The sequence below is a fragment of the Vombatus ursinus genome, unplaced genomic scaffold (assembly GCF_900497805.2).
Source record: "Vombatus ursinus unplaced genomic scaffold, bare-nosed wombat genome assembly UNPS02014770.1, whole genome shotgun sequence".
NCBI classification, from domain to species: domain Eukaryota; kingdom Metazoa; phylum Chordata; class Mammalia; order Diprotodontia; family Vombatidae; genus Vombatus; species Vombatus ursinus.
In genome coordinates this window covers 41,127,065-41,153,639 of record NW_020954548.1, presented here as the reverse complement: position 1 = coordinate 41,153,639, position 26,575 = coordinate 41,127,065, and the positions used below count along the sequence as shown (strand labels likewise).

General features: G+C 39.3%; 1 protein-coding gene across 2 annotated transcripts in view; it reads right to left on the bottom strand.

Moving 5' to 3' along the window:
* Nucleotides 1-26,575, bottom strand: part of LOC114043741 (BTB/POZ domain-containing protein KCTD5) — a 94,854-nt gene that overhangs the window by 19,799 nt on the left and 48,480 nt on the right. The window contains exons 2-6 of one of the 2 annotated variants that reach the window (XM_027862912.1): nucleotides 23,009-23,117; nucleotides 19,186-19,277; nucleotides 12,664-12,759; nucleotides 10,733-10,849; nucleotides 5,423-5,548 (exon numbers count right to left, since the gene is read on the bottom strand). In XM_027862912.1, the coding sequence (XP_027718713.1) occupies nucleotides 5,423-5,548; nucleotides 10,733-10,849; nucleotides 12,664-12,759; nucleotides 19,186-19,277; nucleotides 23,009-23,117 (540 nt within the window). The remainder of the gene's footprint in view (nucleotides 1-5,422; nucleotides 5,549-10,732; nucleotides 10,850-12,663; nucleotides 12,760-19,185; nucleotides 19,278-23,008; nucleotides 23,118-26,575) is intronic. The other variant, XM_027862914.1, reaches the window with a different exon arrangement.

Here is a 26,575-nt window from a genome sequence, read left to right as displayed (position 1 = left end):
AAGTTTTGTTAACCTGAGCTTTCTGATAAATCTTGCCATAATCAAACACTACAACCAAAGAGTGAATGTTTGGCTTCGTAAGGTCAGATTGTTGTCTTTGGAAATTAAGCTGCTGAAAAGCTGTGTTTCCTGAGCCTGAAACTATTTTTCACAACAAATCTTGTAGAAATAGATATTAACCAGAAACAATTGTGGAGTGATAGGGAACTCTGCTTATCTGCTTACTCCCTTCCTTTCTGGACACCTCTACCACTCAGGAAGTTCTTCCTAATACACTGATCTGAATTCTGCCTCTCTATCTTCTACTCTTTAGTCATAGTTCTTCTTCTGGAGTTCAGAAGAATAAATCTAATCCATTTTCTATGTTATAGGCCTTCAAATACAAAGTGTTCCAAAAGTCTTAGTGCAGTTTTAAGCTTGAATAGCTCAAATAGTTTTAAGCTTTTAAGCTACACTAAGACTAACATTAATGGTGTTAAATAAAGTCATAAAAAACAAACATTAATGTTGTTCCACCATACCTGGCCGCTCCCAAATCCCAGCCAGATCTTCTCTGCTCAAAGTTAAATATCCTCAGGAATTTCAATAATCTTTTCATATCCCCCTCATCATCCTGGCTACCCCGCACCCCTGACACATTTCAGTTTGCCAACGTTTTTCCTAAAATGTGGCACCCATAACTGAACACAACACTCCAGATATAGTCTGTCCGTGACAGAGTGAAATGGGACAACTGTGCACTTCACTCTGGTCTGTGTTTCTCTTAATGTAGCCCAAGGTCACACAGTTGACTTACCCTGAGCCTGCAGTCCACTAACATTTCCAGTTCTTTACATGAACACCCAGACACATCTCCCCAAATTGTACTGAACAGCTGATTTTTGAGCCTATGTGTAGAAATTTACATCGATCCTTGCTCCAACCTGGTGAGATCTCTTTGGATCCTGCCATTCAATGTATTAGCTAATCCTCCCATCTTTGGGTCACCCACACATTATATCAGTATGACACCTAAGCCTTCACCCATGTGATTAATAAAAATGTTCAACAAAACAGAGCAAAGGAGAGAGCCCTGTAATATGACATTAGAAATTTCACTTCCAGCTACCATAACAACCAGTGCTATTTAGTGCTAAAACAGACTATGAATTTCCAACAAGTCTTTACAGTAAGAAAGACACACTTAGGTTAGCTCACTACACGGGATCTACAATCGGTAAGTTCTACCACTCTAAGGAACACCAGTTACACGGGCAAACTACAACTGAACAAACATATCAGCAGCACTAACTAAAGGGTAAGTTTGGGTTAAGGGTGAGGTATTTCTGGGTCATCAAGAGGTGAGGCATTTGGGGGAATTTCTAGGGCAGCTGGAGCTCACCATTACATTTAAACTTAATCTGAGTCATTCATATCGTAATCCGTCTCCTCATCTTCACTCTGGTTCAGCATGCAGCAAGTACAGAGAAGGGATTAGTGGAGGGAGAGAGCAGAGAAAAGATAGCAAAGTTTAGTCAACAGTCATGGCACAGGAATACAATTAGTCAACATATAAGAGTGTCTTCTGTTATTCAAAAGCTGGTGTGGAGAAGTAGTACCCAAGAGATCTTTCACAATTTCTAACAGAAGGGTTGGCTGAGAAATGAAGGAAAGTGAAAACTTTTTAATAGGAGAAGTACTTCTGTTTTCCATCATGCACGGACGACTAAACTACCTCTGGAAGCCTCAGTGATCACCAGTTTCTGCAATCACCGAGCCCCATAACTTCTTCATACAGCAAAAATAAAGATTATACATGCACAGACTGGAGAAGGATTTTGTGGTTACAGGGTCTACTCCTCTATCCCACCTTTTTATAAAATAAAATCATATTTCAAACACATTGGTACATCTTAGTCAATGACAAGATAGCTGTTTCCCTTTCTGCTAAGGTAAGTCAGGCAAGGTTACAGCTACTGTCCCTGTCCTGATTTCTTTTATAAATTTTACAAAAATTTATTTTTTCAGCATTAGTCTTCTCCCATAAGGAATTTAACTTATCACTTTCCCCCCAAAACTCAAGAAGACAAAGAAAATATTGTGTCAAATTAAAATTGATTCATCAAATGCAACTGTTAAGTACTAATGTGAGGAAAGTAGAATTAAAACAGGAATGAACAACAATTTTTTTATATTAACAAAGAAGCAAGAAAACATGTAAATGTATTTCAAAACACTATGTAAATTTTTAAGGTGTAGTATTTTCTCAGCTCCCCATTCGTCCAAAAGAACGTCAAAAAATTCACTTTCCTTTCTGAGCTAGCTCTGATCATGAACTAGCAATTTTTCCTAAGTCCTAGAACATGCCTGTTGTGGCTGATGCCCTAGTTTAGCAGAGGCACTAGGATACTGTTCACAAAGCTTAGATATTTTTGGATAGAGAGTTATTTTTTTTAATGGCATAAAAGTGAACTTGGGTCACACCTTGGGGCCTCCTAACACCTACTCCCATGCATTTCACAGCTAGAAGCCACCTAAGTCTCGTGTGGGTGGAGGGGGGAGGGGGACGGAAAGGGAACATGTTTTAAAGATTGCAAGTAAAACATATCTTCGTTTACTAGCACAATATATACACAACATCCTTATAATGGTTCAACATGAGAAAATGCATCTTTCTAACTATGAACTTTGAAAATTTTTGGAAGCATGCCATCCTAAATCCAATCTGAGGAGACAAAATCCCTAATACAGGGAGAGTAGAGTGCTTTACCTGGTCATCAGTTTGTTTTTCCTTAAAGGCCTCCCAAAGGCAGGTGGCCTCAATACCAGAGCAAATTAACATCAGCTCTTAAAAGCAACTGAAGGCCTCCACATAGGCCATTTGTCTCCCCTCCACTACCCAGTAACTCCAGGAAAATAGTACTGACTAATTTAGCAATGGAACAGCCTCATTATACACCCTTTACTGTAGCTGGCCTTGCCTAAAGCTCTAAACTGGTCCATATGGTTGTTGTGAACTATATGAAGCAAACAACTGGGGCTCATTTGGACCAATTAGGTCTCATGCAAACTTGAGGTTAGCTCACAAAGATGTTTCTAAATAGACTTCTAACAACATACAAAAAGCCACAAAATTTAAGATTTTGAGATAACATGCCAGCTTTTTAATCATATAATACAGTATTGGTCCAAATATAGGCTGCATTTCCCCCCTTAATTAGTATGTATACAAACTGTGACCTATAATTTGCATATCTATGTACAATTTTAGCTTCCAAAACCTTTTTCTTTTGGGATTATGGAATAAATAAGACAATTGGTCTAGATATCTTGTTGCATTTCTTATACTAAATACAAAGATTCAGAATTCAAATCTGTGAAAGTGGCTCATGCCACTTTCGTGTTCCTTGGAATCTCTTCCCCTTCCTAACCTTCTAGTAAAATCATACCCATTCTTCAAGATCTAAAGTACATTAAACCCTCATGAAACTTTCTGTCTACTTCAATCCAAAGTTTTATCTCCGTTCTCTGAATTACTTTTGTACTTATTAACTACAACAAATATTTTGGCATGTCAATCATATAATGTCTTGAATTACTGCCTGTTTGATATGTGTAAGACATCTCCTCAGCAAAATACCCACTACATCTGATTCGAAGTACACAACTGTAAAATGAACACTTGTTGATTCACCTCAGACCCAAATGTGTTCTCTGCGCACTTGGCCAAATGGAAAAATAAAACATCTCAATTCCATAAATCTTTGCAAGAAATATCATGATGTAGGCTCATTCTAGACTCCACTAACAACCAGACTGTTTGATAACCCTCAAAATTTTGGTTACCAATTCCAACTCCCTGCCCACTGGATGAGTAACACATTTAAGAAATAGGTGGTCATCCACTTTCTAACTTGAATACCTCTAGTTATAGGGGACTCACTGGAGCTACCCAGGAAGCAGAGCATACCATCTTTAGACAGCAGTAATTACAGAAATTGGAATTTACAGAGGATTACAGGGAAGGGCAGAGACTTAAAATAAGTACCTATTTACAGCAGCTGGTATTCAAATACAAGAATATAAACATATGCTAATGATGCATGTAAGGCTCTATGGGCAACGGACAAAATACCAAGTTTTTGTACAAGTAAGTCTGGCTCAAATAGTTTGCCAACCATTTTGGTGGTTTTCAGGTACAAAAGAGGTATCCTTCCGCCCCTAAGGTAAAATACATACACTTTTGATATTATTTACAGAAATACATCCTGTATTTCCCTACTGTCAGACATTCTCACTGATTTGAGATTTGCCCACAGAAAGCAAGGGCACCCTTACACCAAGTGAGAAAGCAATGCAGAGCTTTTGCAGAACCCATGCTTACCTAGGTAAACAAATTTGGAAGATTACATTTCTAGAAGTAACTGAAACACGTTTTTAGGTTATAAACAAAAAGATGCTGGATAAATGGGTTGGTCTTGGAAGCTAGAAGTTGGCAATGTGATATGGTAGAACAAGCACTTGACCTGTAGTAAGGAATCTTGGGTTCAAGCCCCAACTTTACTATTAACCAGTGGTATAACCTAGGCTGAGTCATTCCTTTCCCTAAGCCTCAGTTTCCTCATCAATGAACAGAGAGACTACTATTTGCACTACTTCACAGATTTGTTGTGAGGATCAAAGGGGTAATGAACATAAAACAGCATGTAAATACAAGTTGTCACTACTAGCATGAACAGATAAGAACACCTCCCCATAGCTTCTGAAAATCAATAGAATTGTTTTAGGAAAACAGCCATCTTGTAAATAATGTGACAACTATAGGGCAATGGAAAAAAGGTACATTAACGTAAGTGGGCAGATCGGAAAGGTTAGCAACTAAATGCTAACAATAAGATGAAATAAAGCTAATAAAATGGGGGGAAAGAACTGTATTTTTAAAAATAATACTTTATGAAAAGCATCCCTTGTGTAATAGACACAGAACTGACCCTCAGAGTCAGGAAGACTTGGGTTCACGTCCCACAAATGGCACATCCTGGCTGTGTGAGCCTGGGCAAATCATTGGAGCACCTCTCCCTGTTCTAGGCAACTCTGCTAAAGGAAGAGCTGCAGAGAAGGGGCTGACCTGCACTGGGAGAGGGAGTTCCCTCTTCCAGTACCATCACATGTCCCCACACCAAGTATTCTTACAGGCCATCATGACAGAAATTAAGACATTTTTTTTGGTAGACTATAACTCCAAGACCTTCAGAGATCTAGGATTACACAGTGAGTACATAGTGAATATACCTTCTCTCCATAAGATACATACCATAAGTCCCCCCATGAGGCCTTCATGAATTGCTGTGACCCCCAAAAATTCATTCTTAGTAGCCCACCTTCTGGTAATGACCTCCTGACACTCAATATCCCTTTCCTTCCCTCTTCGCCAATAACCTACCTTAGCCTTTTCGCTGGGTTCACTGGTTGTGCCATAAGAGGTATTATGCAACTCCTTGGAGACAACACAAAGAAATTCAGCTTGGTCTTCATTTCCATAGTTATAAGATGAACCAATACTGACCAGCTAGAAGAAGATAAACAGTGAGTCATAAATCAGCAGAAAAAGAAATTCTTCCTTTTCCCACCTTATCATTGACCAATTCAATGACCTCTTCCCCCAGGAAAAACCCAAAGCTGATCCATAACCCTTGGAGACTTCTGATATTGGAATATTATCTATTTCAGGGTAAGGTCTAATTCTCAGATGTAGTGGGTAGCCCTTTCAGTTAGTCAACATCCCCAGGAGACCAGATTACAGTTTTATCTAAAATATACCTCAAGTAAATAGAGAAATCAAGGAGAAAGAATGCTTTTGAGAAGATATTTTTTAACGAATTCATGGAAAACAACTTCTTTAAGTATACACACACAAACTCTCCCTTCTCAGGGCCACATTATTTATTTTTAACATGTCAGGACATGCTCCTTCCCCCACTGGAACATTCAGCTTTATAATTATCTCAATTTTTCTAACTGGACCAGGAGGAGACCATTCAACACCACAAGGGAGATTGGGGAGGAAGGAAAAAAGGATGGGGGATAAAAGCAATAAGAGGATGTTTTAAGTAATCCAGCCATTCAGCAATCAGGTCTAGGGTAGCAACTGAACCACACCTCTAAGCAAGGCAATGCCATCCAAGCAATAAATCCAGGAGGCTGCTCCAAAACAAGAATGTTACACAAACAAGTTAGTAATAGAACTGTTCTATTTGCTCTTCTTTACGAGGCATTACTGCAGAACTTTCTGAGTTTTCTAGCCCCAAGGCCAGAAAATGCAGAGGGAATCACAGAATGGTTTACCCAAGGATTTGAAGAGTAAGTTGTATCAGTGATGTCACACCACCACAGTGTGTGCCTTCACTTAAGAGTCAATGGGGTAGAGTGGGAAAAGGAAGGAACAAGCAGTCAGGAACACCAGATTCAAGTCTTGGCTCGCTCATGGTAACTTAATTATGCAGCCATGGGCACACTAGGCACTCAACTCTGGGCCTCAATTTCCTCCACTATAAAGTAAAAAAGTTGGACCACACAATTTCCTTTTAGCTCTAACATCTTATGATTCTATGAAGCTGCAATGAATCTTTGGCTCAGAGGTAGTATAAGAAACATTAGTGTAGAAAAAAAATCTTCATGTTGAAAACCTTTCCATATTTCCTTCCAAGGTGTGGGCATCAGGAAACAATTCTGAGCCACATAAGAAGAGCGAGCTGTTTGCACTGGCAGTCTACATCCATCCATCAGACAACCTGTGAGCTCCTTGAGGGCAGGGACTTTGATGCTTTATTTTTATAACCCCAGCTCCCAGCACTCACAGTAGGTATATGAGGAATATTTGTTCAATTAAGCTGAACTTATATTATGGAGCAGAAAAAACCTCAGATGGGAAGAAACATCCAATGGAGGGGGAAGTCAGACCTGAAGCATGAGTTTGCGGGCTTCCCCAATAACCCTTGAGAGAACTGATCTTAAGTCAGTCAGTATAGCACATAAGTTGTCTCTGTTATGGGGACCCAAAGAGAAAAAAAGGTATTTTCAGTCAAATTTACTTCTAGAGGTCAAAGGATAAGCATAGATTTTGCCCTAAAACTAAGGGTGTGTCCTTAAACTAGCTTCACAAAAAATTTGGACTACGTCCAATTCATAGACAAAAACAAGCCTCCTCAAAGGATGAGAAGAACTGCATATTAAACATTAAACTTCCAGCAAGAATCAACGGCATATTTGCTAAGCTCCAGAGTGGGCTAAAAGGGCCAGCTACTCCAGGGTAATAAATTATACTTGCATTAGGCACATGCTAAGTGGCCTAGAAGGAGGGCAGCCAGTACCACTCTGGCCAATTCCAAAAGTGGTCACGATACAGGAGTACTTCAGTCCATCAGAGACTAAAACCAATACTTCAATGGCAGTAAATCCATATCCTCATAAAGGGGCAAGGATAAAAGCAGATGATACACAAGCTGGGTGGAAGAATGTGAAACTGCTGAACTCTCTACTACACTGGGAATGTGTGAAAAAGGAGTGAGAGAAGACGTGGGAAGAACAGGCAGGGAGCGAAATATTTCAGTGAGCTCTCTGTTCATTTGAGGGAACTGAAGTTAAAATCTTGGCAAAGTTAATAATAACTATTTTGGTGTCAGTCTTCCTTTGTGATCTTCAGAAAACCACCCAACAACCTGCTGCCTCTCCTCAAAAAGAAGGAAAGAACAGCAGGGGTAGCTGCTGCCCGACTGGTAGTAGAGAAAGATGAAAAGCAACGGGGCCTGGGTGCAGAAGGGCCTCAAGATATGGAGAAACCACTTTACATCCCTGCTTTAAAACAGAGGCTACATTAGCACCACACTCTCAGAGTTAGAAGGGACTTCAGTGAAGCATGAATCTATCCCTAACAAGTAGGCATCCAACTTCTGCTTGAATTCCTTTAGAAGTAAAGAACTCACTACCTCCCATCTTCTCCATGCCCTGCCCTCCCCTCCCCCTACCTGAAGTAGCTCATTTGCTGCTCAATAGCAAAGATGGTTAGGAAGTTCCCTCTTATACCAAGCTAAAATCTCTCTCCCCTCCACTGCTATCCATCAGTGAGGATTATGGCTTCTGGGAAAAATCAGATTAAGTCTACTCCCATATAAAGCCCTACACTGGAGAATATAGATGTTCTCAAATAAAGGAGGGGAGGAAAAATTTATCTATTAACCAATTTTATTATGTGCAGGAAGTCTGAAATCAAGAGACCTGGGTCTAGACTGGTTCTGTACATGTGAACAAATCACATCTATTCTATAGTCCTCAATTTCCTCTTCTATAGAAAAAAAAAGGTTTGAACTAGTTAATTGCAACAACCAGCTCTACTACGCTATGATTTCTTATTCTAGTCCATGGAGGCGTCAGCTTACAAGAGATGGGGTTACGCCCCCTACCCCAGGATAGTTAGGTGCAGGACCTTCAACATCAAAACAGTCTTTCCTCCTCAGTGTCTGTGAGTACTTGGCCAAGGCCCAGATATTGATCTAAAAGGCCCAGAAAGATGGCCCCACTCTGCCTTAAATGACAGCTCCTTAGATGGTACTTCAATCTGATACTCTTAGCTCTTCATTTCCAGGAATTACAACATTTCCAACTAAACTAATTATAACTTTTCTAAATAAACTAATATATAAATGTTATCCCCAGGCTATGCTGGAAGGAACCAAAGAATGAGCTAGGAAAAGCCTATATAAAGACTCTGACTTGGAATTTAGAAGAGAAAAACAACCTATTTCCCCCAAAGAAGCCCTATGGACAATATCCACTGCCTTTGCCAAGATGTAGTGAAGAAAGATGCTTCAAGTAACATGGATAATTCTTCTTCCAGCTCTTGCCAAAAATCACACAGCCAAACTGACGAGGTAGCACCGTGAGAAGTGCAACATCAATGCTTAGACTCAGATTTGTCTGACCTAATTCAAGGAAGATGATCTGACATTCACATAATTCTGTCTTTAGAGAGAACTTCTTTGGGTAAGAAATGTGCTAATGTTTTGATATCAGATGACTAACACCATGGCTGCTGACTATTGAGATAGCTATTTTTGTTGAATTCTCTGGCTTTCTCTGAATAGCCCAGAATTTTGAAGAACATAATAAATGCAAAATCATGGAAACTGCAGATACAAAACTCCAGCTACAGTGTTCAACACGGTTCAATAGGAACCTCCTTAAACCAGTTTAAGTTTAAGAAGAGAATTAACTTCATTATGCTAAGTGGGCAGCAGACAAAGATGCAATTTATATGCTGAGGGTAACTAAGAAATAATACCAGTTTGGGGTAGGGCCAGTAAGAAAAGAGAACAAAACCCTTCAAGCCTTCAACTGTTCATTACATTCTAGCTTCAATATGGTTGAAGAGGTTAGGTGCCCAGAAACATAGGGCAGCACAACAGACGCAGCAATGGTTTTGGAGTCATTCAACCTGGGTTTCAGTCCTAGCTAAGCAAAAAATTTAAGATAATCACTCTGTGTGAATTGCCATAGGTTTCTTCACAAATAATAAAAATCCAGGAAAAAATCTGAAGCTTTGTCAAACCACAGACAAAGGCAATTAAAGTTTCCTTCAGGTCTTCAACCTTTTAATCCAGTTTGACTAAACTGATGTTTTTAGATTATTGATGGATTTCAATTATGCATCCTATTCCTGGATTACTATACTTGGTTATTATACATAAGAATCAGTCTTGAACTACAAACAGCTCAAAACAAATAAAAATCTGCTGGAGAATGGAGAACCGACTAGAAGATGCTGTGACAAATGCCTAGACTAGATTTAGAGAACCGGAGTTAGCAATAAGCTAACTTTGAGAGGCATAAAATGAATTTTTATGGGAATTAACTTGAAGAAGAATCAACTGCTCTCCCACCCAACTAACACTTTCGGCCTCATCACCTTCTTTCAAGCATCACTGTTTACATGATGATCATCCGGTCCAACCAGTACCTGAGCAGGAAGGCCCTCTACAACAACCAGGACAAGAGGTCAACCAACCAGCTTCAAATGAACCCCTCTTCAGAAAGGAGGAACTTACTACTCTGTCACTGAGGTTCTTTAAATGGGGAGGCTGGTGTGGTATCGATGGAAGAGTGACCGATGTGTGTGTCAAGAGAGAACGAGGTTCAAGTCTCTGCCCACGATACTTCCTAGATATAGATCCATGGGCAAGTCATGTGACTTCTTGTAAGCTGGGAATAACATCTGCAATACCTCACAGCCTTGTTGTAAGGATCAAATAGGACTTTTTAAAGGTACTTAGCAAACCTTACAATACTACATAAATTCAGTTGTTGTTGTTACAGTTATTGTTGTTATCCCGCTTCAGGGTGGGGTTAGAAGTCCCTTTTACCTCTGATTCTATGATCATGTACTCACCGTGCAGCAAAAGCTACACAAAGTCACAGTCTGAGAGAAGAAACACAATAAGGTTAAGTAACATGCAGAACTTGGATTCCTAAGATTTTCATTCTCTAAAAGGCCTTTTCTTTTCCTTTATGAGATGAACATTTGTAGGGTACCATTAAATCCCACAGACTAAAAGAAAGTGATAAGAAGCCAATGCACCTAAGGAAGCTGTGTAACCTGGAAGCAGCAAAAAAAAAAAAAAAAAAAAATTAAATGCAAGGCATTCATTCATGCAGGTTGTGGCAAGATGGGCTTGGTAGGGGGTGGAATGGTGGGACACACCTCACTGCAGCATTTCTGGAAACGTGTCTCCTCCCCTGTCACTTCCCGAGACACTATCAGCAGAAACTCTGACTGGTGGTGCCGGCCATAGCCAAAGGCAGGACCTATACTGACAAGCTGCAACAACCAATCAGAGCAAAACACAAACAGAAATCTTGGTGACGCTATAGCATTCAATGTCCCCTGTGTCACAAAAGGTATTGTCAACCTCTGTGACCCACATCCTTCTCCATGGTCATGAACATGCAAAATTTCCCAGAACAAGGATTCCAATGGTATTTCAGTGTGTGCAAACCCTTTGTATAACACTACAATGGGAAGACAGTCAGAAAAATAAGTTCTATTGGCCTTTGTTCCCCTTCCCCAAGTTTGATTTTAATGGCAAATCAGAGCACTCTACAAATATGATCAATTACTTCAAATGACTTGGGGATAAATTATCCCTTAACTAGGAAAGATGCTGTGGGAAACCAACAACTTTCTTCTTCCTGGGCAATGTAAGCAGGAAAACATAGCCTGCAGGAGTTGTAATAACACAGGACCAGACTACTTTAAGACACAAAAGAGTACCTAAAAGAAATTATCAATAGGATGGTCTTCCTGAACCCCCAAAAAACACCCCCCCAACACTAGACTGTCATCTATCTGAGGCAGGTAGTTCCATCCTCACTACCATGGATGCCCAGTCCAGTGTCTTATTTATAATAGGCATTCAATAAATAGCTATGGAATTGAACTGAAAGATAGGTCATTGAGAGCTGTAAGGGAAGACCATGATTTTTTTCCTATGTAACCAATAGCTCTTTGGCGGGGAAAGGGGAATCACTTAAAATTGAGTATCTTGGTTTCTCTGCATAAAAAATGGAAATAGAAATTATAGAATCATAAAAAAAAATTGCAATCTCAGAAGCAACAAGCAAGCATATGGATAAAAAAAATTATTGAAGACTATGCAAATAATAAAGGAAATAATGACAAATCATCACAATCTGATGCATGGAAACAATCTAGGATGAGAAGGAAAGGCAAGGAAAAAATATGGAGCTGGTATATAAAAAGTGAAAATCCAAAGAAACAATTTTTAGCAGAACAAATAAAAGGGGAAGAGAGTAGCACATAGTGACTTATTTGGCGAACTAATTTTACTAATAAAGAAGACAGCAAAATATTCAGTGACAACAAGAAAGTAAAGACAAAGAAGGAAGGGTATTTGACTTATACCAAGGACATAAAAGAATGGAAGAAAACCAAAGCAAAAAGCATTCCCCCCAACTCCCATAGCTGAAGTCATCAAAATTCAGCACACTGTTCCTTTGGGGGAAAGGCAGAAGGAAGGGGAAGCGAAAAGAGAGGGAAGGGCAGAGAAAAGAGGAAAGGGAGAAGAAAGGGGAAAGGAGAGACCAACTGGGGAAGAAGCCATCATAGTTTATTTCATTTCCATTAAGGGGGCATTACTAAGAATGGAACAGATTATGGAGAAGCAGAAAGGGAGAACACAAATGCTTTGAAATCGGCACATTAAGAAAGGAGCTTACAAAGATACTGCAGCAACAAAAAAGGATGAGAGTTCCCTAAATTGAAAGGCAACAGTTTTTCCCCATTTCTGATTTCTGTGGCTAATTCAACTGGGACAGACAGTAAAGGTGTTTGTTTTGTTTTGTTTTAATTCTCTACTTGCTGGCTTAAGGCACCTGAACCTTAAGATACACCTCATTGCCAGGAATCATTAAAGCAGTAATGAGGACATCGGAGGTGGAATATTCCATTACCAGTCCCCTGAGCCACCAGCCATTAAAACATAATACCTTTGCAATGAGAGTTTAGAAAAATCCACAGTATAAAACAGCATTACAGATAATCCAAACCACTCCAATTCTGTCACATTAAGAAAAAGAAGAGTAAGCTCCACCCTCTCCAACATTCCTCTTTACCTGCTCAAACTTCCAGCCATCAGACATGGTTGAAACCATTTGGGTGAGCTCTTCCTCTTGACACTGAAGCACTCTGTAGACATGCTTGGCTGGCACCTAGCAAAGAAAAATGCCATGTATTCAAAAGACTTGGACACCCCACAATCATCAGGAGGCACCATTTCTTCTACCTGGTATCTGCAAACAACAGAGGTTGGGCAACGAAGTTTAAACTCGGGTTGCCGTGGTATCTTGGGGGCCTGCTGAAATACAACGCTGAGGTGAGAATAAAAGGAATGGATTCACAAGATCAGAAGTAATATTAGTGATGGTGGCTTTTCTTTCTACTCTCTTATTTCTCCTTTGAAAATGTTTCTACCCAGTCATTTCAAAATAAAAAAAAAACAATGTTTCCAAATTCATAGGGCTTCTGCAGCTGGAAATGATCACATAAGCACTCAAGTTTATTTTAGTTCCAGAGAGAAAATTATCAGGTAAATAATCCTTTGAAATTGCCAATAAAGAATTCAATTATTAAGACCTTAGAAATCTTCCAAATATGTACTCTCCTCCATCAGAATGTGAGTTTCTTGAGAGCAGCAAATGTCTTGCTTTTTGATTTCTATCCCCAGTACTTGGCAAAGTAATTTGCATATAGCAGGTGCTTAATAAATGCTTCATTCATTCATATAATGTTAGCAATCAATATACTTTATTCCTACCATTTTAAAAAATGTCAAGTCTCAGGGAATTATGGATACACTGATCCTTTCCTATGTTCCAACATAGCTTTTTATTTTTTAAAGACACAAAAAGTTAGTATGGAAAAACTTTTTTTTTTTGTGAATTAGTTCTCTAGTAATTAGCTATGAACTCCAGGTATAAGCATAATTCAAAGTATAATGACTACTAGCTACTATAGAAATGCATTCCTCTTTATGTGACCAGGCCAGGCCAGGCCAGGCCAGGAGTATTTCGCTCTTACTAGTGGGAAATGCCATAACCAGGAAATCTAATCTGTCCTCATGCTGTGGATTCCTATTGAAAATCAGAATAGAAGAATGGAATGACCAGTGGGTTAGCAAAACTAGCCCATCCTGGATGTCCCATGAGAAGGGCTCACTGAGCTTCTGGTTGTCACATTAAGGACCCCTAAGAGCTAGCAACTAGAATCACCTGCTTCAAGGTATCACAGCTTCTCAAATAAGGACTTCAACCTGAGAGTTGCCTAACAAAAAAGAATTCATGATGGCTAAATTCTTTGTTGCTATATACAGTACCTGTATTCTATCTTCTCATTTTCACTGATTCTTATATTGAGGTCCTGTCTAATTACAATACAAACAGGGTCTCTTAATGTGTAAGGAAATAAATGGGAAAGAAAAAGGGGGGAAAACCTAAATGAGCTTAGCCCAATTAACTAGAAATAATGACGATGGCCTCCTTTTGAAAATAAATTTATCTCCTAAAGAATGGTAGAATAGGAAAAAAAGAAAAAATAAAAACTTGTGGAAGAAGACATATGTACAAAATTACATATTCATTATCTCATACATATTCATATGAATGTGCATTTTAAAAAATAAGCAACATACTTTTACAATAACAGCATTCTGAAGGAAATAGAAAGTGAGAAAGATCCTGTGGCTGAAAAGTAACCCTGGTATTGCTTTTATAATGATATCAGTGAGTTAGATTTCTAGAGCATCTTTTTTCCCCAATAGTTCATGGTACTCTGAGCTAGTCCCCAATTTACCAATGGATTATATGCCAAATGTTCATTTCTAATCCAGTTATATATCCAGAAACTCAGGAAACAGTTTCTCTAGAAACAATGCCATGAAGGGTAGTTTCCCAGATCAGTCCACAAAAGTCTTATCTTACCCATAATGCAACTGAGCTATAGGATGAACACAATATTTTTCCTAAGTTTTTTTAACTGACAATGCCAACCATACAGCTACCCCCATCTTTACACCCCACAAAAGCCCCGTCCAAACAAGCAATAAGGATTCTTCCTCTTTCCTTCCTCTATATAGCCATGGTGCCCTCCAGAGTCCTGTGAAGGAAAGGAGAGGGTTCTGGTGGTCAGAATGGAAGATTCAATGGCTTCTAGGATAACATGAGATCCATGGGGGAGGGAGAGTAAAAGGAGCAGCATAAGAAAAGACAATGGGAAACAGGGTTCCTGATACCATTGAGTATGACAGGGGCAGAATAAGCACAGAGGCCAGAGGTGGCGTGAGATAGGTGGGTAAGTTTTCCAAAAGCTAAGCTTACTGACAGGTAAGGGCTTTCAAAGGAGAAAGGATGGAGGCTTTCAAGGCAAACAAGGTAACAATGCTGCTACAACAGAGATGTATGGGAACAGGGATTAGGGTTAAGGTGGTAGCAGCTATTCACGAACAGGGATTTTGTATATATTAAGTTTTCTCAGGTAGAGTAAACTTTACACTTGATGGGAAAAAAGTACCGTACGGAGTGAGATTCCAAAGATGGCAGACTCATTGTGTAACCTTGGCAAGCTGCTTCTCCTGCGGAGACTTCAGTTTCCTTTTCAGTCAAATGAAGAAGTTGGATAACCCGAAAGGTTCCTTCCAGCTCTGATTGCTGGATCTTCCCACAAATATTTAAATAGCATGAAAGTGAAAGGTGGCAGTGTGTATGGAGTGGGAAGTAAACTAAAGGTTAAATATAAAAAAATTAAAAAATGAGACGGAAAAAAATGGACACATCTGGAGGCCAGGGAGACAGAAATTAGTCCATGTCCATAGAAATACCACAAAACATCAGGTAAAATGAAAGGAACCTCTAGGAGATGTGAGTGAAAAACTGTCTTCTCTCTTTTGAAGGGTATGGGGGGAAGTGGGAGGGTCTGACTTGGGAATTACAGGGAAATATTTCTAATGATATCCCATTCTTGTTCCTTCAAAATCACAACAATGTAGTTTTCCTGAGAAATAATAGTTCATGGGATGTGACACTGTCAAGAATGGTCAAAAAAGCTTTCACCTGGGACAGCTAGAGCACCGGCTCTGGATTCAGGAGCACCGAGTTCAAATGCGGCCTCAGACACATAACACTTACTAGCTGTATGAACCTGGGCAAGTCACTTAACTCCATTAAAAAACTTTCACCTGAGTGGTTTGATAATTATATATGGACATACCAGTAGCATTATGAATGGAAAATCAGAGAACAGCTGGAAAGCAATGGAAGGGTTTTTGGTAGTTTTGTTGTGGTTTTTTTAAAAGATGATTCCGACTCCACTATAACAGTGGTGACTTTAAGGAAATGAGCTGGCAGCCACTGCACTGTGAAGGCCCTGGCTAATAGCAGAGCTTGAATTGGCTAGATGGGAAGGGATCAGCTGTGCTTTCAACGGTAAAACTTCCGGGCTCAGGAACAAAGCCTAATGGTTTCGGTGCATTAAAAGATGCAGGGATAGAGCTTGGCACAAAAATACCTACTTAATGGACAGCCAGGGAGTCTCTACTAGTTTGGGTCAATGTTCATATCATGCCTCTGCTGTGATCGCTCAGGAACCTCTCCTCCTTTAAGAGCACTCTAACAAAATGTATCAGTATACAAACCATGATAGCCGTCTTGTACCTGTCACTGACTGGGTCATTCTATATGTGACTGGTTCACTGCCTTCCTCTCCTCCCCAAATCCTACCCTTATAACAGATTACCTCAATATTCATGCTCATGCTCCCCCAAAAGCCGCAGCTTTCCACTTTCCTCAAATCCTATGACCTATTTCCTCTGCTCTACTTGTCATAGAGAGATGATCATACCCTACATGTCACCATCAACCGCAAGTGTTCCACTTCCATGATCAAAAATGCTCTACTTGATCCTAACCTATCATTCTCTCTTTATGCTTCCCCCTAAACACCCCACTGTGACCTCCAATCCTTCTACTCCTCAGTAGGGATTATCCCTGCTCTGACTTCATTGTTCTCCTTTCCAAATCTCAATCCTACTGTTAATTGGTAGGACTACACACTGTCCTCCTCAACCTTTGAATCCCTTGTGCCCTTGGCCTATTGCTACTCATATTTTACCAGATCACACTCCTACTTACCTACTATTAAAAGGAGCTGGACAGCTTAGCAACTCTGATCAATTCAATGATCCGTGATAATTTCAAAGCACTCGTGATGAAGAATGCTATCCACCTCCAGAGAGAAAATTGATGGACTCTGAGTGCAGACTGAAGCATATTTTTTTTCCTCTCTCTCTCTCTCTCTTTTTTTTTTTTAACAACATGGCTAATGTTGAAATGTTTTGCATAACTTCATATGTATAATGGGTATCACATTTCTTGCCTTCTCAATGGGTGGGGGAGGGTATGAAGAAGAGAATTTGGAACTCAAAAATTTTAAAAAGAAAAAAAAAAAGCAGCAGCAACTTGAAAAAGTCATACAATTGAGCTACCTGTGTCTACTATAAATATATGCTCCTAACCCACCACTGGTCCAAAATTTCATATTTGTGTTGAAGGCACCACTATGCCTGCAGTCTCCCAGGTTCACAATCCTGACATTATTCTCAATTCCTCACTATCCCTCACTCCATAAACCCAATGAACTAGTTACCAAATCCTGCTCTTTTTTATTTTTGTGTCACTTACGTTTCCCACTGTATCCCTCCCTCCACCCCCTACCAGGGAGTCATCTCTTATAATAAAAAAAATAAGAGGAAGAAAAAAAGTTGAGCAAAACTAACCAATTTTGGCAAAGAGGGGAGCTGGCGGGGGGGGGGGGGGGCCCCCACAGAGAGAGGAGAGAGAAGCACAGAAAAGATGCTTTCTCATAGCTCTTCTTTGATACCAAACTTGGATATTATTAATTTGACAGCATTCAATTTTGACTGGTTTTTGGTTGTTCTTTCCGTTTACATTGTTGTAGTCATTGTATGCATGATTTCCTGTTCTACTTACTATATTTTAAGTCAGTTCATCAAAGTCTTTGTATTCATGTTTATCATTTCTTACACGACAAAAATATTCCGTTACATTCACATACCATAATTTCTTTAGTCCTTCCCCAATCAATGGGGTTCTATTTTGTTTCTAGTTTTTTGCTATCAAAAGTGCTGTTATAAATAATTTGGTATATATGGGGGCCTTCCATTTTGTCACTGACCTCCTTGGGGTACATGCCTATGTCTCTGGCTCAAAACGTATAGACACTTCAGTCATTTCTTTGCATAATTCCTAACTGCTTTCCAGAATGTTTGGACCAATTCACAGCTCCACTAAAAATGTATTACTATGGCTATCTTTCCATAACTCCTCCAATGCTGACAACTTCCATCTTCTGTCACCTTTGCCAGTTTGCAGAGTACAAGGTGAAACCTCAGGGTTGTATGGCAAATCTTGCCACAAAATCTCTTTCTCATTATTCACACAGGTCATCCTCAGCTCTCACCTGGACTATTAAAATAGCCTCCTAATCAGTTTCTTTGCCTCAAGCATCTCCCCACTCCACTCCATCCCCCACACAGCAGCCAGTGATTTGCCTTAAGCACAGGTGTAACTCCTTTACTCACACTCCAATGACTCCCTTCTGCCTCTAGGATTAGATATAAACTCCTCATTCTACATGACTCCCCTTTCCTTCTTGCCATTCCTTCTTCAGACTACTCCGTGTCCTACCTGGGCCTCTGCACTGCCTGTCCCAAGGCCAGAAAGGCTTTGTCCTCATCTGTCTCACAGAATCACTAACTTCCTTCAAGACTCAGCCCTAGTCTAGTACTTCCTTTTACACAAAGCCTTTCCTGGTCAACTACTAAGTACCCTCCCTCCTAAATTACCTTGTATTTATTTTGTATTACAAGTGTACTTATTTAAGCCTCAGATTCTGAACAGCTTAACTTCTGTTTGCCTCAACTGTAAAATAGAGATCATCACAGTACCTACCTCTCAGCAATGTCATGAAGATCAAATGAGATAATATTTGTAAAACCTTTGGCACAGTGCCTGGCACACAGAAAGCACTTAATAAATGACCATTCCTTTCCCCACCCCTCCTCCTTCCAGTGCCCAGCACATATATATATATATATATATATAAATAGACACTAAATAAATCCCAAAGTACAAGAAAAATAGCTGTAATACATAGCATTTTTCTGCCATCTAAACATGCAGACCATTTTTTTTCCATCAGTTTTGCCACTTTTTTTGTGATCTCTGGAACAATTCTATGAAGAAAAATAGCAGTGAAGATTTCCCTTCCCAAACATCCAATATGTGGCGTGTTCACATGTGAGCTAGAAGGCTCTCTCAAAAGAAAAAGAGTGATGATGACGATGTCACAAAGGGTTTGGTGGACTGGTTCATCAGGGACTGGAATGACTGAAGAGTGGAAAGAAACATTTTAAAACTTGTACAGCCACAATCCACAGGCCTCACTATTGAAGGCAGGACCTAAAGTAGGTCTGCCCAAAATCACTGGAGACCAGAAAAGAGTGAATCATATTGATGTCTTACCTCGGGAGTACAAAGACAGATTAGATTAGTCAGCAGCCTCACCTGTGATGTTTTGCTGTCTCGTTCTCTAATTTTGTCCTTTACAAGTTTTATTAGTGAAGTGATGTTATAAAATTCAGCTTCCTCCAGCACTCCTGGTGTGAGATTAAAAAAAAAAGTCATTTTTTAAGGAACTATGCATGAAGTTCATAAATTGTTTTTAGAAAAGAAAATGAAACGACTCCTTGGAGGCCATTCTTGGTTGACGTTTCTTTTAATAAAAATCAATTTTCCTTTGAGGAAACAGCTCTTCCCATCCCTTGACTTTTCCTCCATTTGGAGTCTCTCTACCTTAAAGGAAACTTCAAACCATGTCCAGAAGGACTGTACAAAATAGACTAAGTAGTTTCTTATAGATCATCAAAGAATAGCAAAACAATTCATACACATTCTTCAGAATGCAGACATTTGAGTGACAGGCAATCTGAATACCTGATTTAAGGCCAGAATAATAAAGAGAATAATAAAGTCTGTACTTCCTATTTCCCTGGGCAGCTACACAGAATATGATTTTTAAGTTGTAAAGCACTAAAGAAATTTGAACTCCCATCACTCTCACAGTACTTATCATTGTCAACATAAACAATACTGAATGGAACAATCCTCAAATTCAACAATAGTTAAGCACCTACTATGTGCAGGCCACTGTTCCACCCACTAGTGACACAGAGACAAAAATGAACTCTTCCCACACTGCAAGGAACTTACATTCTGCTGGAGGGGAGGGGCAGGCAAACAACAGATACCACAAATCTTTAAGTTTTGCCTGCCTGTGGAAGGAAATTCAAATCATCTACCAGGTAATCAGTACTGAAACATAGTCTAGAGTTTGTATCCTAACCCATGATGCTGGTATTAAAGTGAGCTCCCTCAACCAACAGAAATAGAGCATCAGCTGTTCCACAAATCTAGAAGGCTGCCCAGGGCACTAAGAGGTTAAATGATTGGCTCAGTGTCACACAGTCAGTATGTTTCAGATTTGGGACCATCCCATTGTTATGGATCTACTTTGTACAGCACTCTACAATTTTCAAATGGTTTTTCATTACACCTTTCACTTGGCTATGAATGAAGTGGCATTTTGTTGTTGGCGGGTTTTGTCATTTGTTAAAGAAACGGATGTTCCCCCCCATTCTTCAGTTCAAAAAGGGCAAGCTATATTTAATTTAAATAATAATAAACCCCAATTGGTTCACATATAAGACACTCAGAAAGAGCCATTATAATTCCCAAATGAACACCCTAAACTAAAGGGAGTCTTTTGCTCAGAAACATCCATTTTGACAATGTCTTTAAAAGATCTTTGTTTAGAAGAGATACTATAACATCAAGGGTTTTCCAAATTAAAGAAAACATTACTAGAAATATCACAAAAGCTTTAGAACTGAAAAGGTTTATCCTCCCAAAGAAATCGATTGTAGCTACAGAGTCTAAGTATCACTGCTGGGAAGAATGAAGACAGAATAACAAGAGTATTACAAGTTGTCCTTTTAGGCCATCTCAATAGGAAAGGCCTCACAATCTGAGGTGATCACCTCCAAGGCTGAGTTACAAAGCTGGTCAGCAAGGGTTGGGATTGAGTTTGATCTATGTATAGAGGATCTGGTTTCCAAGGCAACCATGGTTGCCATTAGCTAGGGTAAGGTAACACATTACACAGGAAAGACCCTTGGAACTAAGATCAAAAGACCTGGCCAAGTCCTGATGCTACCACTTACAGCTTTGTTACTCTCAGTCTCAATTTCCATATCTGTAAATGGCTGCACTTCCTACTACAGAGAGTTGTTGTGGGGATCAATGAGACAACTCAAGGGTACAAAGTAACTGATATTTATACACTTTATGTTTTACAAGGTGATGTCCTCACAATAATGCAAGCATTTTCCCCATCTTACAGATTTCCCCTTAATAAAAGGATTTGTTCTGTGAAGTTTGGATTCAGTCAAAGGGCCACACTTGAGGACCTAGAGGGCCACATGTAGCCTTGAGGCCACAGGTTCCTCATCTCTGTACTAAACCATATTGCTTTGTAATTATATGGCACTGTATAGTAACCCAAGATATCACTATTATTGGTATAGAACACAAAAAAGAAGTCAGCCCCCAGTATACTGGGAAGTTCCCCTATGGATGATTTATGGGAAAACACAGACAAAAATGACAGAGTAAGTAGGAATAAAGTGGCTGTGATCTTCATTAGTAGAGGAAATACAAGAAAATCACAGAACCAAAGTAATAAAGCATTTATAATAATTGTAATGATGACTATTATTTATTAGTTAATTCAAGTCCGAAAGTGTAGAGACCCACAGACACGATGCAAAGACACCATAAATTAGTAGTCTATAAAACACCAGAATTTGTTCCTAAAGCAATAATCACTCAAAGAGAGAAACAAATACAATGTATACATGGACAATGAAATGTTACAGGCTTGCTGTGCACAACAAGCTTCTTGGAGGCATATCTTGAAATGAAGAACAGAAATTGATAAATGTTAACTACTAGGAAGCAGTTCTGAGTATGAATCATATCGTAAAAAGATAAAAAAACATGACTGGTGGGCTTAGAAACAGGAGAAGAGGATAAGGTGAGACCTAAAATATAAATGGACTGGTAAACATTTTAGCTGTATGATAAAGAAAGATGAAGTAAAGAAATTGGTAAAGCTAGGAGTTATCTTCAACCATTAATTGTCTAATACGTGGAAAGCACTATATAAAGCAAAGAGATAGAACCTGAAAACTTGAACCATCCTGAGACATACCTGCCAGTATTTTTCCTAAGTTAAATATTAGTCTATTTAAATAGCATTTAAACACTACACTACACTTGCAAACATATAGTTTGATTTATAATTTCTTCTTCTTAGTGGTGGTATCAAACATTCGTGCTGTCACAGACATTCAAAGTGTCTTCTGCCACTTGCAAACATTTCTTTCAAACCAGTCAGGAAATGCGGGTCAAATACAGTATCTAAGTATGATGTCTTCATTATCTATTTTTATCCAAAGAATCTATGAAATGGCATAGGAGCTCTCTCTTTCCAAACAAACTTCTAGAACCACTACTTTTTAATATGGACTCTGAAATTAACTGAGGTCAAACCATGATCATAAGCATTCCTGGTTGAAGAAATCTAAACAGAATTTAAAAGTATATTCCTATTTCAAATGATCTGGAACATTTAATTCAGAAAGGTACTTTGGAAACCTACATGAATGTAAGCTGTTATTATCTGAAAAATCATTCACTTGTTCAAAGTACTAAGATTCCAGACTCTATCTTAACTTACTTATATTTAAGAACAAGAGTATGTCTACCACCAAGGTTACGAATTTCAAATCAAAAAGCGAATTGAGGGGGCAGCTAGGTGGCGCAGTGGATAGAGCACCAGCTCTGAAGTCAGGAGTACCTGAGTTCAAATCCGGCCTCAGACCAAACACTTGACACTTACTAGCTGTGTGATCCTGGGCAAGTCACTTAACCCCAATTGCCTAAAAAAAACAAAAAAACAAAAAAAACAAAAACAAAACAAAAAGTGAATTGAAACAACCTACTCATTATCAGTTCATGCTAAGAACTACTACTACCATATTTTAAACCCTCGCAAGAAGAACTTCAATCTGGCATCACCATATTATTCTGATAGACAGAGAAGGATGCAAAGTCTGAGATGTGAGTGCCTGGCCTAGTCTAAAAGACCCTTCCCTTCCAGGAAGCAGGGTATTAATTAGCATTTTTGTCTTAGAAACATTATGAGGACCCCAGTCACTCTGACCTTATTTCATCAAGGGAAACATGAAGCACAAAGTGTTCAACTTACCCTCCTCTGCGAGGTCCTTATTAATAACCAGTTTTCCATGTCTCAAATAGTTCAGGACTGGCCCAAAATAGGTGGGATCTCTGTCTATTAAATAGGCACCTGTTTCATCCTACAATAAACAAAACATTGGTGAAATAAATTCCAATCAATTCAATAAACATTAAGGATCTAATACATGCATAACATTAAGCTAGGTAAAAGGTACCACCAAAGTGGTCTGAACTTGTCCCTGTTCACAAAATCATAAAGTTGGAGGGAACCTCAAGTCACCTATGATCTAGGCCAACCTATTCCTGAATGAAATTCAACCTCCATTTGAACTCTTCCAATGAGAAGGAGCTCATTATTTATCATGAGGCAGCCCATTCCACTTTAGATAATGCCAATTAATTGTTATAAAGATTTCCTGTCTTTGAGACTAAATTTTCCTCCCCTAAACTTCAAACCATTGTGGCTACCTCAGCCCTTTGGGGTAAAGCTGAATAAATCGAACCCTCACATACATGCACCACTAAACTTCGCCTCAGTGGTCTTTTCTTCCTGTTAAACAGTCACAGACCCTCTAACAGCACAGTGTCATGGCCCCTCTATATGCTAAGCACCTAATTAGTATCATTCCTAAGATGTGGCCCCTGGAACAAAACACAATATCTAAGATGTGTTCTGACCAGGCAAGAGCACAACAGGACAATGGTCTTCCTTATTCTAGATGCTCTGATTTCTTTAATGTAGCCCATGATCACATCAGCTCTACTGGCTGCTTTGCACACTGATGACTTGAACTGAACTTAGAAACACCTTCACAACTCTTTCATACAATCTTGCTGAGCCATGTCTTTCCCATCTTATATCGTGTAGTTGCTTTTTTAGATCAACTCTGCAATATTGTCCAGTATTACCCAGGAGTTTAGACAGGCAACATGGCATACAGACTAAGTAGTCAAAAGACTTCGGTTCAAATCCTACCTCTGACAATACTAGCTGGGTGAATATGGGCAATTTCCCGGTTAACTTTTCAGTGTGCCAAGCAACTCTCTAAGACTCTAACTAACAGATAAGTTGCTGATCTTCATCTGTGGAGGTAGTTTTCCTTTCTGGGAATTCCTTATACCAATGAATCTATAAATCAGGACCAAAAGTAAAAGTGAAAATTAGAAAGGACTATTCATCTAGTCCATAGGTTCCCAAACTTGTTTGGCCTATTGCCCCTTTTTCTTTCTTTCTTTCTTTTTTTTTTTTTTTTGGCTAGGCAATGGGGTTAAGTGACTTGCCCTGGGTCACACAGCTAGTGTCAAGGGTCTGAAGCCAGATTTGAACTCAGGTCCTCCTGACTCCAGGGCCAGTGCTCTATGTACTGCACCACCTAGCTGTCCCTATCACTCCTTTAAAAAAAAAAAAAATTACTCTGTGCCCTCCCTCCCCCGGAAATCTTACAAACCAGGAAAGAAGTCTATATTAAGTGTACAATTGCACCCAAGGCTACTACTGCCCCACCCTGGATCATTCCAGCGCATTCCAAGCGTGGAATTACCCACTTTGGGAACCTTTCAATTCTAGTCCTACCTCTTGATTTTAGAGATAAAGAGAGAAACCCAGAGAAGTAAATTACCTAAGCAAGCTCATACAGGTAAGCAGTAAGTAGCAGGGGTGGGATCTGAACTCAGTGCTCTTTCTATTAAATCACACTGCCCCTAGAATGAGTGAAGGAACATAAGGCAAGGCTGGGCACTTATACAGGTGACACAGAAAGACAGATTGTAGAGGTCCTTGAACACCAAAACCAGGGCCTTAAATTCAAGCAAGTTCCAGCAATAACATTTCTGTGTAAGTGTCACAGTCATAAATTAGAAATATTACTTAGGCACGATGTAGAGGGTGGGTTGGAAAGAGAACAGACTGGAAGCAGGAAGCCTAGTAAGGAATTAGATCATTAAGTTTGCCAATGAATTCCCTAGAATGAACATTTAAAATGTATACCCTTTGTTACTCTGAAAGATTATGTGATTTTCCTCTGAGTATTCCCTTCTATGCCTCAACCAACAGGCTCCATGAAGTCTTGTGGCCAAGAAACTTAGAGGCAGACTTTCTGGTGATGAGCTTCTCAGAACATAGGCTGGTCCCTGAACATCAGATACAAAATTGGTTATGGAGTCTGCATTCAAGGCTCCTCCAATTTCAAAGGACTTGCCAGAGCTTTTATTCCACTAGAATAGCTTATAGATCTAATGTGAACTAATAAATGAGTATGCCATTTCTAAGAGGCCAAAATCAGTTTATGAAGTCACATGAATAATCTTTATTTGGAGTAAATTTTGCCTCGTAAGGAATGTGCAGTGTACTAGCTATCTCAAATCATCAAATTTCTGAATCTTATTGTGCTACACAAGGTAAAGTAGATACACTCCATTTCTTAGTTAAGAAGACTTACTTAATAGAAACCTATAGTCCTGTGGGAGGCTAGTGAGGGAGGCAAGACAAGACACCTCCCCCTTAGGAGCCCACCTATCTATGAAATTATTCACAAGAATAAGATGGGGAAATTTGCAAGGGGACCACAATTCACTTATTTTTCCTTATTTCTATTCTGGTGGAGGTTGTAGTTTTTTACCATCTTACAGGTCACCAAATTAATAAAACTTAAATTCTTCATTCATAAATGTATAAATTACATTATAAATTCTTAAGAGTGCATGAACCATTTGGTTTAACTTCTGAATAGCACTGAAAAGGTGCTAAGAGGGCAATATGATTTATGTTCTGATTTTTTTCTGTATTTTGTAAAGGTACTGAATGAGGATTCACTGACATTCAGTTAAAAGACCTAAGAAACTAAGGATACTTAGCCCAGATAAAGAAGACTTCTTGTTGTTGAGCCGTTTCAGCCATGTCTGACTCTTCGTGACTCATTTGGGGCCTTCTTGGCAAAGACACTGGAGAGGTTTACCATTTCCTTCTCCAACTCACTGGACAGATGAGGAAACTGAGGCAAACCGGGTTAAATGACTTGCCCGGGGTCACACAACTAGTGAGAGCCTGAGGGTGGATTTTGAGGAAGATGAGTCTTCCTGATTCCAAGCCCAGTACTCTATCCACTGCACCCCCTAGCTCACCACAGAGAAGACTAAGAAAGTACATAATCACCATCTCAAAATATGTGAAAGGTTGGCAAATGGATGAAGGAATATATTTATTCCATTTGGCACCAGAAGAAAGAACTAAGACCAATAGGTGGAAATTATAGGAATAAGATCAGTGCTCTTTAAATATGGAACCCCTAAGATAATAGTGGATTTACTATCATTAGAGATCTTTAAATAGAGTAGACTTAAAGACCACTTGTAAACAGAGAAGATTAGTCTTCCCAGAATCACAGCATTTGGGTTGGAAGAGAATTCATGGGCTATCCAGGCCAATCTCATAGCCAAAAGGAATCTCTTCTTCCCACTCCCAATAACACACATGACAACTGGTCATCCAGTATCTGCTTGAAGAACTCCAAGGAGGGAGAACTCACTACTCTGGAGGCATCCCATTACACTTATGGACAATTCTCATTGTTAGGAATGT